The sequence below is a fragment of the Myotis daubentonii genome, chromosome 1 (assembly GCF_963259705.1).
Source record: "Myotis daubentonii chromosome 1, mMyoDau2.1, whole genome shotgun sequence".
NCBI lineage: Eukaryota > Metazoa > Chordata > Mammalia > Chiroptera > Vespertilionidae > Myotis > Myotis daubentonii.
This window is the reverse complement of record NC_081840.1, coordinates 40207429-40220577: the sequence shown is the minus strand read 5'-3', so window position 1 is coordinate 40220577 and position 13149 is coordinate 40207429. Positions and strand designations below refer to the sequence as shown.

The 13149-nt window shown below is 41.5% G+C and overlaps 1 protein-coding gene across 14 annotated transcripts in view; it reads left to right on the top strand.

The window, feature by feature from the left end:
- FRMD6 (FERM domain containing 6) overlaps positions 1-13149 on the top strand; it is an 84652-nt gene that overhangs the window by 50302 nt on the left and 21201 nt on the right. For 5 of the 14 annotated variants that reach the window (XM_059696195.1, XM_059696235.1, XM_059696186.1 and 2 more), the window contains exons 3-6: positions 3126-3216; positions 6114-6217; positions 7182-7258; positions 10226-10412. In XM_059696195.1, coding sequence (XP_059552178.1) covers positions 3126-3216; positions 6114-6217; positions 7182-7258; positions 10226-10412 — 459 coding nt within the window. Of the gene's footprint in view, positions 1-3125; positions 3217-5254; positions 5273-6113; positions 6218-7181; positions 7259-10225; positions 10413-13149 lie in introns of those variants that run through there. The other 9 variants (XM_059696244.1, XM_059696224.1, XM_059696252.1 and 6 more) reach the window with 8 other exon arrangements.

Below are 13149 nucleotides of genomic sequence, written 5' to 3'. Positions count from 1 at the left end.
TGTATTTCTGTGGGGTCTGTTGTTATTTCGCCTCTATCGTTTCTGATTTTGTTTATTTGGGTCCTCTCTCTTTGCTTCTTGGTGAGTCTGGCTAGAGGTTTGTCAATCTTGTTTATCCTTTCAAAGAACCAGCTCTTGGTTTCATTGATTTTCTGTATTGTTTTTTGGTCTCTATGTCATTTATTTCTGCTCTAATCTTTATTATCTCCTTCCTTCTGCTCACTCTGGGGTTTTCTTGTTGCTGTCTTTCTAATTCTTTGAGTTGTAGAGTAGATGATTTACTACCATTTTTTCTAGTTTTTTGAGATAGGCCTGTAGAGCTATAAACTTCCCTCTCAGGACTGCTTTCATTGTGTCCCATAGGTTTTGGATTGTTGTGTTTTCATTGTCATTAGTTTCCAAGATGTTTTTGATTTCTTCTTTGATCTCATTGTTAACCCAATCAATATTTAATAACATGCTATTCAGCTTCCAAGTGTTTGAGTATTTGGGGTTGTTTTTATTGTAGTTTATTTCTAATATTATGCCATTGTGGTCTGAGAAGATGCTTTTTATGATTTCAGTCTTCTTGAATTTGGGGAGACTTTGCTTGTGACTCAATATGTGGTCTATTTTTGAAAATGTCCCATGAGCATCAGAGTGGAATGTATATTCCGTGGCTTTGGGGTGAAGTGTTCTGAAGATGTCTATTAAGTCCATCTGATCTAGTGAGTCATTTAGGATTGCTGTTTCTTTGCTGATTGTTTGTCTAGAGGACTTATCCAGTGATGTCAGTGGTGTATTAAAGTCCCCTATGTATTGCATTCTAAGTCTCAAATTTGTAGTATATAGTTCAGTTTTATGTAACATCTGATACTTTTCCCTCTACCAGTCTGCTTATTGAAGCGTATTTGTAAAGGGGAATTTTGGTGCTATAGAACCCAAAATCCGAAGTCCTTTTAATGAATGAAGAGGATGATGGTTTCCTGGTGGTACATGTGTTCTCCCAGTGGTGTTGGCGGGTTTGCATTTGCACATTTTCCCATTTACTACATGGTCTGTCTACTCGGTGGTCAGAGAGGAGTCTGGAGTCGTGGGACAGATCAAAAGGAGCGCACAGGGAAATCAGACTCCTGGCTTTCATTCATCAAATATTTACGGAGAGCCTACTGTATGTCCTGAGTATAAATAGGACACCTTTCCTAAGCCCCTGAATTTGTCTCTGGCCTTAACATAAAGACCTTTTGTGCTTTCCAGTGGATAAGGTGCTGTAGATGAGTTGCCAGCTAGTGATGGATGTGGAAAAGAGTAGCAAGCCTATTTTTCTCACTCCATTTGTCATTTTCACTATTCTGAACTGTTTGGCTGTCAGTTATCAAGGAGTTTCAGCATCTTTTTATTCTCCGAATATGAGTTACATATTAAGGTAATGATAAAAAGTCGTTCATTCAGAATGAACTAATTTCGAATTTATAGTAATTAAAACTATAATTGTCATATTATCATTGAAAACAGAATTTGCAAGTTATAGTACAAACAAGAAGTGAAATGCCACCCATAATAGATAGAGCTGAAATGATAAACTGTCACGTTGCACATACTTTAATATATACGTACTAGAGGCCCAGTGCATGAAAATTCATGCACTGGATGGGGGTGGGGGGCTCCCCTCAGCCCGGCCTGCCCCCCCTCACAGTCCGGGAGCCCTGAGGGGCGAGAGGCGACCCAGTGATCAGGGGAAGGCGACGCCCCATCACACCTCTGCTGCTGCCACTGCCGGCAGCACAAGTCTTGGCCGGCCCTGGTTACCTGAGCCTCGGGCAGCCCTGGGTGGCTGGGCAGCTGCCATCCAAGGCTTGCCTGTGCCTTGTGCTAGATCTGGGTGGCTGGGGGCGCTGAGGGGACTGGGCGCTGCCATCTTGTGGCTGTGGACACCACCATCTTTGAGGACGTGGCAGTCAATTAGCATATTCCCTCCTTAGTGGCTGTGGGCACTGCCATCTTTGCGATGGTGTGAGGGTCAATTAGCATATTCCCTCTTTATTAGATAGAATAATCATATTACAGTACACAAATTAGCAAAGTTGTGAATTGCTGCCTTTGTCACTTGACCTTAAGCTTTCTGGATCTTATTTTTTTATTTCTATAAAATGAAGCAGTTGACCAATTGGGTCTCTTAAAGTCAATTCCAACTCTAATGAACTTTTGTCATTCTGAATTCAACAAGGTATACTCAGCACAGTTTCTGTCTCCCAAAACACTTCATTAAATATTTGAGAAGCCTTAAAACTATATCTTTTAAGGACTGTTTTATCATTCAACATGTGACTTTTCAGAATAATTTACTCCCAGGGTTTCAAATTAATGTGGTTTTATGATGTTTGTTTTATACTAGAATTCAGAAAGGGAACCTGGTTTAGGTACCTAAAAGTATAAGACAATAAAATGATTAATTAAGATAAATAAGAGCTAGGCATTCATGTATTGTACAATATATGAGTATTTTGCTTAGGCCGTCATGAGGAAAACTTTCCTTACACTTGCCAAATTTGATAATCTGAGTAGGCTGTTTTGGTTTCCTTCCGAAATATTTAGCACATACCATAATGGGTTTAGACTAAGGCCTTGCCCAAGTATCATAAGATTTATGAGTTTTCTACAGATTGCATTGGGACTTTATTACCATGTGTAAAAATCTGTATTTGGATCATTATTGAAACTCAGCCATAGATTAAAGTGGTTGATTTTGTATATATCTATAATAATAAAAGCATAATATGCTAATTAGGCTGAACATCCTTCTGGATGACCTTCTGGACTAGGGCAGTGATGGCGAACCTATGACACACGTGTCAGAGGTGACAAACGAACTCATTTTTTTGGTTGATTTTTCTTTGTTAAATGGCATTTAAATATAAAATAAATATCAAAAATATAAATCTTTGTTTTACTATGGTTGCAAATATCAAAAAATTTCTATATGTGACACGGCACCAGAGTTAAGTTAGGGTTTTTCAAAATGCTGACACGCCGAGCTCAAAAGGTTCGCCATCACTGGTTTAAGGATGCATTAAATTGCCCAGTTGTGGCTCACTATGTGGACTTGGTTGAATTATTATCTCAAGTTGTATTTTTCCCCCCTGTAGGTTAAAATTCTGTGTCACCAGTTGCTGGTCCAGGTGTGTGACCTACTCAGGCTAAAGGACTGTCACCTCTTTGGACTCAGTGTTATACAGAGTAAGTCTTATCCGCATCTCTGATGGATTCAGCCAACTATGCCAAAGGAAATGACATTTTATACCTGTCACTTAAGTTGGGGCATATGTTATGAAATTGTGATTCCAAAAATACCTGTAAACTGATCATCATTTTTAGTCTAGTATTCATTTTTTAAACTGAAGTCTTGTGTATTTTTTACAAGATTTCGAATGTTAGATCATGTATTTATTGTAGTTTGAACTTAAAAATTCTTTCCTCTTTAGGAGTCTGGATTTTATGTGTTTGCTCTTTTATGTTTTAATGAACCAAGCTTGATTTTTGTTTCCCTGCACAGAGGGAGCAGCTGGAGCTAATAGGAAATTAGCTTGGCTATTTTAGTAATTTAATTTGTTTTAGAATTTTTGGCATGAAAAGAAATGTAGACACAATAAAACTGACTTTCCTCTATTCAGGTTCACTTGCTGTTGACTGTATAACAAAGTGCCCTGTTAATTTACTCTTATTTCCTGTTTGTTCCTCCTTACCCCTTCTCTTTTCTCCAGTCAGAATCTACAACTTTGAGATATGGGATCAGTTTCCTCTGTATACTTTATGTGGAGAAGATGGTCGAAGAAGGGGCTTCCCAACCCTACCATCTTAGCTATTAGAGTTAAGGTCCCAGGGTTTCCCTGTGGCCATTCCTTATAAGCTTTCTTCTTTCAAATAGTAATTTAAATTTCTCTAGGCCCTGTCTGGTGTGGCTCAATTGGTTTGAGCTTCAGTCAGAACCGATCAGTGTTTCTCTCTTACACTGAGGTCTTCTCTCTCTTCCTTTCTTTCTCTAAAATAATTTTTTTAAAAAAAATCCCTCTAATTTAATCTTCTAAATACCAAAAACCTTTCATATCTTTGTTCAGTTTTTCAAGGAGAATTTTTTGTGAAATGTTGTTATATTTACACTTGGATATGAATTATTTTTTGCTACAGGGATTGGTTAAATGTAAAGGCTTATGATATCTTGAGAAAACGGTTAGTACCATAAAACGCTTAGATCTGTCAGATTGGAAAGTGTGTCATGATCAAGAGGCCAGAGCAGGGAACATGTCAGGAACCCACGAATCAACCGTTTGCTCTTCACTTTCTTCCTATGGTAGTTAAAGCAATAAAAACACAAACGCTCAGCTCCATCCCAGCGTTAGTACATACCTCAGTCATTCTTTCAAGACGGGGTCTGGGAGGAAATAAGGCGCCCTGTGGGTCCTGAATAACTTCATGTTTCCTCTGTACTGAGGTTCGTTCTTCTTACTACATAAGCAGACTGTTGATCTTTGTTGTTGAACAAGTCAGTCTAATAAAACCAGTTTACACCTTCCTTCGGATTCAGAAGAAGGGACTTTAAGGTGTTCTTTTTAAAAGAGAGATTGTAACATGGCGAAAGAACGCTAGAACAGGAATCTGATGACCTGGTTCTAATTCTGGTTCTGCAACTTGCTAACTATGTGGCTTTAAAGTTGTCGCTTGACTTCCCCAGTTTCAGTTTTCTCACATGTTGAATGGAAACTACTGTGCCACCTGCTTTGCAGGACTGGTGTGTGCTTGAGAATTCTTAAAGAATGCAGCTCTGGTCAGACTGTCAGATGGCAGGGGCAGTGGCATTTGAAAACTGTGCATGTGCTGGATGGTGAGCAGTCTCGGTTCTACTCATTGGGCTGCTTCTTCAGACGGGAACTCAAGCCAAACAAAGCAGGTCCGACGGGAAGGCTGTCTGATCTTGTCCGTTTCGTGTTTAATCGGTAACGCCGGGCGAGATGAGCGACGGTGTTAATCAGTCTGATGAGTTAAGAAACATCTTTCTTTCCCTGGGACCTCTTCCTCTCCCTGTCATTCACATTGGTTGGTTTAATATTGCCAGTTACAGACAAAGAGTGGCTTCCCCCATCCTGTTCTCTTCTGGCACTTTCCCAGTCGAACCCCAGCATTCAGCCAGGAGTGACAGTGTGGTCACGTATGCCATCCAAGGAGTGGGCCAGAAATACACTTCCTTTTCAGAAGGAGGACATTTTTAAGTGGAGCTTCCCACGAGCCCGCCCCCTTTGTGAGGATTAGAGAAAAAGAAATAAGCTTTTAAGGAAAAAAAAAAAGATTAAAAACTTTTGTACAAGATAGGAATGCTGAAGGCTTTTCTTGTGAAATAAATCTCTCTTAAAAGAATCTCTTTGAGAAGTCTGAAAAACTTCTATATTTTTTATTAGCTTGTTTTCACATGTTTAGATCGCTTTGACATGGGTTTTTAACAGTCTCATTTTCTGTTCGTCTTGAAGAAATCTTTTGGCATTCATTCTTGTTTTGCATAAGATTCTTCTCCTCTTCCCACAAGACCAGTCCCAAAGGCAGTGTGAGTAATGGTTCATCGTTTTGTCAAGCTGTGTTGAACGGGGAGAATACTCGAGGATTGCTCTTCATGAAGCCCGGGTCAGGCCCCCCACTTGAAAATGTGTGATTATTATCAGCGTTATCTGATGTCTTACACAGCAGTGAGGATGGTGTTTCTGCACTGTTTCATTATCGTGCCCATGTGAGAAGAGTCTTCTGAGAGCTAAAAGAAAGCATGTTTTGGTAAAACCAAGTAACGTCCAGTGTTGGAAGTTAGACTGTAAGCCGTATTGACCCTCGCAACTAAGTACAAGTAGGAAACTATATTAATAGTATGTGTGCGGTATTACAAAAAGCAAAATAATTCATAAAGGCCCTCATTGTTGTCTAGCCCACAGGACTTATGTCTTAGTATCTTGTTGCATTTTCTTGGTAGTATGTAAATTCAGAGTACATTCATAAATCTTGAGGCTTTCTTTGAAAAACCTGTTTCTTCGTGTATTCTTTTCTTTTAAAAAAAATTAAACATTTTTGTCACCTTGTCTCCTCTTTTTAATGTGCAGATAATGAGCATGTGTATATGGAGCTGTCACAGAAGCTTTATAAGTATTGTCCAAAAGAATGGAAGAAAGAGGCCAGCAAGGTACGACAATACGAATTCTCTTGGGTGAGATTACATTTATGAGCAAAATTATTTTGATTTCTTAAAAGGTTTATTTTAGCCATTCTACATTAAAAATATTGTCAACAACATTTTATACAGTCGAGAATGGGAAAGGGAAATGCATTTTCAAAGTTCTAAAATGTCACCTTAATGAAGCATGAATAGCTTATAGCATACAACTAGATTTGGAATATCTGTTTAAGTAATCCTGGATAATACCTTTTCAATAATCATGGGATAAGGCATTGAAACGGAAAGTATGGAAAAGTACATGTTCTCTCTTGTGGCTGTGTGAGTTGTCCAAACTGTTGTTCTAAATAGTTTACTTTACTTTTACTATCCTTACATTTGATACTTTGTTACTTTATTGTGCTGGTGCTTTTATTTACACGGGGGAGCACTCACGGGGATTTACCTCGTGTTTTCAGGATCAGCCTCCTAAGTCAGGAGTAAATCCCCAGTGTCTGATACTAGAGCCTCCAATTTGTATTTAAGAATTCTTGGAATAAACTGGAAGGCCACTTCAAAGCTTACTACAAAGTAAGGAGCACGAATGTCTAAATAAACAAACAGCATATTAGAATTTGGTATGTGGAATGTCAGAGGAACAAGAGAACATTTGTAATGAGGAGCAAATGGTCACCACAGGGGACAGAGCTGAGAAAGGAGCTGGAGCTCAGCTAGAAATTTCCACTGGCATTTATTTTTATCTCCCCTTCTGTTGTCATTGGCATTACAGTGAATGAGTATCAGATACAGTAATGATGCTTTATGACTTCCCGGTTGTGCATGAATCTGGTATCCATATGGGACAACTGTCTGCCCGCCGCAAGGCCACACTCACCACGAGTAGATAAAACCTTTCAGTGTTTAAAACGTAGCTTGTAAATAGTGGTAAGTGATTACTTTTGAAATCCACTGTTGAAGCAACTGAAAATAGCTTGATTTTTATGTGACTCTGTTTTAGGGTATTGACCAGTTTGGACCTCCTATGATTATCCACTTCCGAGTGCAGTACTATGTGGAAAACGGCAAACTGATCAGGTATGAGGACAGGGAGAGAGTCTGAACCTGTCTTTCCCATGGCACTCATCTTCCCACACAAACAAACCAGCGAAAGTACCAATGACCAAATCAAGTACTCGTGTTTGTCTGTCTCCACTGCTAGACTATAAATTCTGTAAGAGCAGGAATATATATATTTAATTGATTTCTGAGATGAAGGAAGAGGGAGAGAGAGACAGAAATATCAATGATGAGAGAGAATCATTGATCAGCTGCTTCCTGCACACCCCCTACTGGGTATTGAGCCCGCAACCCGGGCATGTGCCCTGACCTGGAATTGAACCGTGACCCCTGGTTCATATGTTGATGCTCAATCACTGAGCCACACAAGCCAGGCTGTCTCCTAGGTTTTCTTTTAATTTTATTTTTTTGTTAATCCTCACCTGAGGATATTTTTCCATTGATTTTTAGAGAGAATGGAAGGAAGGGGGAGAGACAGAGAGAGAGAACATGAATGTGAAAGAGACACATCAGTTGGTTGCCTCCCACATGCACCCCAATCGGGGCTGGGGATTGAGCCTGCAACTGAGGTACATGTCCTTGACCAGAATCAAACCTGCAACCCTTCAGTCCTCAGGCCTGCCCGACGCTCTATCCATTGAGCCAAATTGGCTAGGGCAAGGGATTTTATTATTATTTTTTAAATCTTTTTGCATGTGCATGTACCCTCAGGCCCTACAATAAAAGTACAGTATACACTCAATAAATACTTGTTAAGTAAGTGAATGACTATGTTAGGCTATTTGATGAAAATGTTAGCAATACAGCTGACTCACATTCTCTGTACTCCACATTTTCTTTTCTTTTCTTTTTAATATAGTTTTATTTATTTCAGAGAGGAAGGGAGAAGAGAGAGATAGAAGCATCAATGATAAGAGGGAATCATTGATTGGCTTCCTCCTGCACATAGGACCGAGCCCCCAACCCAAACATGTGCCCTTGACTGGAATCAAACCTGGGACCCATCGGTCTGCAGGCCAACGCTCTATCCACTGAGCCAAACCAGCTAGGGCTGCATTCCACATTTTCAATAACAAATAAGTCACCAAAAAGATACTTCATTCAAGAAGGAACTCGCACTTTTGTGAAGAGTAGAGAAATTGATGAAAGGATTATATTCCTTTTCGTTGAGAGGGGTGGGGAGTGGGGCAGCAGCAAGAACTCTCCTATAAAAACGCATGGCGTTTACAGCCTGGTTTTCTTTTCACGGTGGGGGTCTTGCTTCTGTTCTTGGAAGTACCTTTAAAGCTAAGATTATGCCCAGTGGAGTCATCCTGTGAGAATGTTAGATGCGGTTTGGCAAGGGCAGGTAATTGATTCTTTGTCTGGACGTAGCTGCATGAACAGTACTATGGCCATGATACAAACTCAGAGTTCACTGTTTTAAAAGCAAGTTTACCCTTTGCTTAGGAGGAGTCAGTGCTGGAAACTTTCAGAGATGATCTTGTTGGCTGATAGAAAATACTAGAAATGGGAACTCTGAGTTTTACTTATTTCCTATTAAACTTTGAGAAACCCCATGTAACAGACAACAGAAACATTTGGCTAGTGATTTACATGTGAAATTCGCTCTTAATATTTATATCATCGCCATAGGCACATTACACAGTAAAATATATTAGTCTATACAGAATTTTTTTTAAGACTGAGAAAGTTTTTAGTTATTCTCGATTTATATAAAGTTTTTACTCAATTTACCTACTGAGTATGGAATGCATTTTACCGACTAAGTATGGCATTAACCGCCTGGGGCTAGTGAATGTTTAATTTATCCCAATACTTCTGCCCTTTCCCCCTGGGATGAACTAGTCCAAACACTGTGTGATCAGCATTATAAAAAGAAGTGCTCTGAAAAGTACTCTGTGCCAAGGGGGAAAAAATTATATAAATGCTTTATTTTTATTCTCTTTTGTTTGTTTCTGTCAAATGCTTTATTTTTAAACTCTTGATACTTAAACATGATCTTGGTAAAAATAAGCCCATATGTTTTCATTATCATCAGCTAATGAACTATGAATCTCAGCTAAAAACATTCAACCTACAATAATAAAGAGGCAAATAAGCACATTAACTATACACCTACGTGTCCTCTTGCATTTCTACTTTGATCACAGAGGCGCTCTATGTGCCTGTGACATCTTCTGGAGCTAGACCATGTTTTTCCCAGTCAGCACTTCTTGCTCAACATGTTTAATGGGGACTATATTTATTTCTGACCTCAGTGGATTGCAATGAGTGCACTGCTAGTATTTCCATTTTTGAGGAGTATCATGGTTGTCATAACATGTGCCTATTAAAACACACCCATAAAGTAACACCCACTTAATAATCATTTTTTTTAACAAGATTTAAGGGAAGCATTTTTCAGTTCATTCATTCTGAAAGAGGAAAAAGAAATCATACCTTTTGTAGTGAAATTTTTTTTCTAGACAGTCTCATAAACAAACATCTTTAAAAGGGCCTTAGAGTATTGGTGATGTGATCAAGCAGAAAAACAAAAAAAGAATAGCAAAACATTAAAGCCAGGGTTGGGTTGTCCCCTCGGATTTGTCCTTATTTATATTACGTGCACAGCATTATTGTAACAAAATTATTTTATTACAACCAATACCTAGGCTTCTATTGTCATACTCGTTTAATGAAATACTTACCGTATTAGAGTGGAAGGGTTCCGACCGTTTTTCCAGTCTCTGAATGAATCGAATGTTACAGGTCTTAGGGAATGTGATTTTTGCAGCCAGGGTACTCTGACTTCGAATTCAGTTAGGCCTCGAGCGATCAGGTGTTCCTACAACCTCCCCTTTTTTCAGTGAGTGGGGAAGGAGAGGGGGAGAGCAGGGAGCCGAAACAGAAGAGCCCTTGTCAGCAAATGGGTAGCAGGATTTGGGTTCTGTTTACATGCCATTGGATTGTACCATCAAAATGTGTTTTCTTGTATTTTCCTAGTGACAGAGCAGCAAGATTCTATTATTACTGGCACCTGAAAAAACAAGTGCTTCATTCTCAGTGTGTGCTCCGCGAGGAGGCCTATTTCCTGCTGGCAGCCTTTGCCCTGCAGGCTGACCTTGGGAACTTCAAAAGGGATAAGCACCAAGGAAAATACTTCGATCCGGAGGCTTACTTCCCATCTTGGGTAGGCACTGTTTTCAAATTCTAAAGTGTTTTCTCTAGAGAGCATGCTTCTATGTCATTGTGCGGCTGTGCGCGCTGCTTCAAGCAACGGGAACCCAGATGTTTTGTGGCCGGTGAAACCCTTCATGATGCGCAAAATAGAAGTCTGACACTTAAGAGTGTGATCCGCGTGCTGTCTTCATAGACGCAGCTGGCTTATAGTTAACGCGGAAGAAGACTGCTCTCCATTCTAAACATGCTGGAACATGGAGATTGCCAGCCTGCTTTTGGTGTTTCCTTGGCCTTGATCTTATTTACTCTTAATTTGGGAAAGCTTTTCTTCTTCCCAGTCAACCCCATTGTAAGGTGAAAATATTGTTAAGTCAAGATGTTTCAATACACCTAACTTACCGAATATCATAGCGTAGCCTGGCCCACCTTAAAGTGTGCTCAGAACGCTTACACTGGCCTTCCGTGAGGCGGAATCATCCAACACAGAGCCTGTTTTTTGATGAAGTGTCGAATATCTCAGGATTTTTTGACTACTCTACTGAAAGTGGGAAACAGAATGGTTGCTTGGGTCCCCAGGCCTGAACACAGCCTGGAGCGTGCTTGAAGCCTTGAACTAAAGCAAAAAAGAAAAAATGCTGGTGACACAGTGGACACAGAGTGTCCATTGTTTGCCCCTGTGACCCTGTGGCTCACCACCACTATCCAGCATCACGAGAGAAGACTGAACTGCAGATCGCTAGCTAGGGGGCGGGAATCATTCAAAATTCGAAGTTCAGTCTCTGCTGAAAGCATATTGCTTTCACACCATAGTCAAGAAATCGTAAGTCGAGCCATCATGTAAGTCGGAGGCCCCTTGTCCCTGTGTGTAAGTAAACTCCTTGCTCTGACCGCCATCTCCTTACTTCAGCGAGGAAATTTAGGTTATTCCAGCATGAACCATTCAACTGTACTTTCTCTACCCCAGCCTGTCTGTTCTGTCCCTGCCCTTCCTCCAGGTCTCTGCTGTAACTTCTTTCTCTTACCTTTACCCTCTGCTCTTCAGACAGAACATACAGGACAGGCTTGGTTTGCACCCCATCCTAGGAAAGAAGGAAGGAAGGAAGGGAGGGAGGGAGGGAGGGAGGGAGGGAGGGAGGGAGGGAAAGGAATGCTGCCTCTCCTGCCTTCCCTTCTCCCTTCTCAGTAACACTTCTTGAAAAAGCGATGTCTATTTGATTTTCTAGCTTCTTTGCTTCCCACGTATACTCCTCCACCCACCTCCATCTGCCTGCTCTCCCCACCGCCCCACTCATGGGCTGTCCCTCAGGTCACCAGTGACCTTTAAGTGGCCAAATCCAGTGAACACTTTCACTCCCTGAATTTCTCCCCTGCCCTTGACACATCACCCCTCCCCATCACGGGAGATTTCATCCAACTGAATGCTTTTAACAACCACCTCTCCCCTGAGTCCGTGAGATAGCTGTTCACCCAGAGGCATCTCAAATTCAGAATGTGCTGAGTCAAACTCATCTTCCTCCCGCCACCTCAGTTCTGTTATTCCTGCCTCCGTGTTCCTAATCTCGGCTGGCAGCACTGCCGTCCACCCCGTCACCCAGAAACTTGGGAGTCACACAGCACTCCCTCCCTGACCACCCTTCCTTCTCCCCGTCCCACCCAGTCAATCAGAACGTCCTCTTCCCTAAACAGCCGATAACCCATCACCCAGCGTAAGAACTAAAATTCTCTTGTATTTTTGTTCACTTCCTACATGTCTGTCTATTGCGTCCCCTCCCGACCATTGTTCCCCCGCCTCCCAGCTTCCAGCTCTGTGAGCACTCAACAGCCTGCTGTGGAGGCTTGCTTTGGCTTCGGAGGGAAGCCCCGGGGCTCCCCTGTCACCTGCAGTGCAGCCGGCTCCCAAGCACGCCTGAGGAGCTTTGCAGGACCTGGCCCCTGCCCCCCCCCCCTTTCCAGATTCCTTTCTGACTGTCCTCACCTTGAATTTTATGCGGTAGCATCGTCCAGTGATACCCGTGTCTCCACACCTGTGGTGGCTCCTACTCTGGCCTTTCTCCCTCCAATTCTTTTAGCCTGTGCAGCCCCTCTCCCCGCTTCACCTAACTCCTTCCAACACTCCGCTCAGGGGTCGCTTCCTCCGGGCAGACGGACCAGGTGCCAGCGCCCCTCCTCTGTGCTCAACGAGACCCTGGATGGGTGTGTTTTACATCTTATTTTCAAATAACTTTATCTTTTGGGCCCAACCCCAGTAACCTTAGTGTTTCTTGGTATGAAACTAAGGACAGACATAAATTTACCCTTTTCTGTTTCCTCGGCACTTCACATTAAGGTGCTCAATATAAGTTTTTGTTGACCGACTGACAGTTGAGTGACAGTGCTTCAGTTGTTGGAAGAGAAACCCACAAAAGGTGTCAAGCTCTTACATAGCAATGTCTGTTGGGCCAAAATTAGCCTGCTTTTACATTCCCTAGTTGTCATCAGGTGCTCACTGAGCCTTGGTCACTTACATCAGAGCTTCCCATCCATGTGCCGTGGCCTCCGGAGTGCCCGGGTACCAGTGTCCTCAACCCTTGGGGTCACCAAAGTCACTGCTTCAGTACCCTTACAAATACTATTTTCTATGGTTCTCTGACCTGAACAAGGCTGACAAATACTGATGTAGATGACCTTCATGTAAAAGGCATCTAGAAAGAAAAATCTGTAATTTGAGTTCTCAGTAAAACTTGAAAATTGGCCAATAATTTATCGTG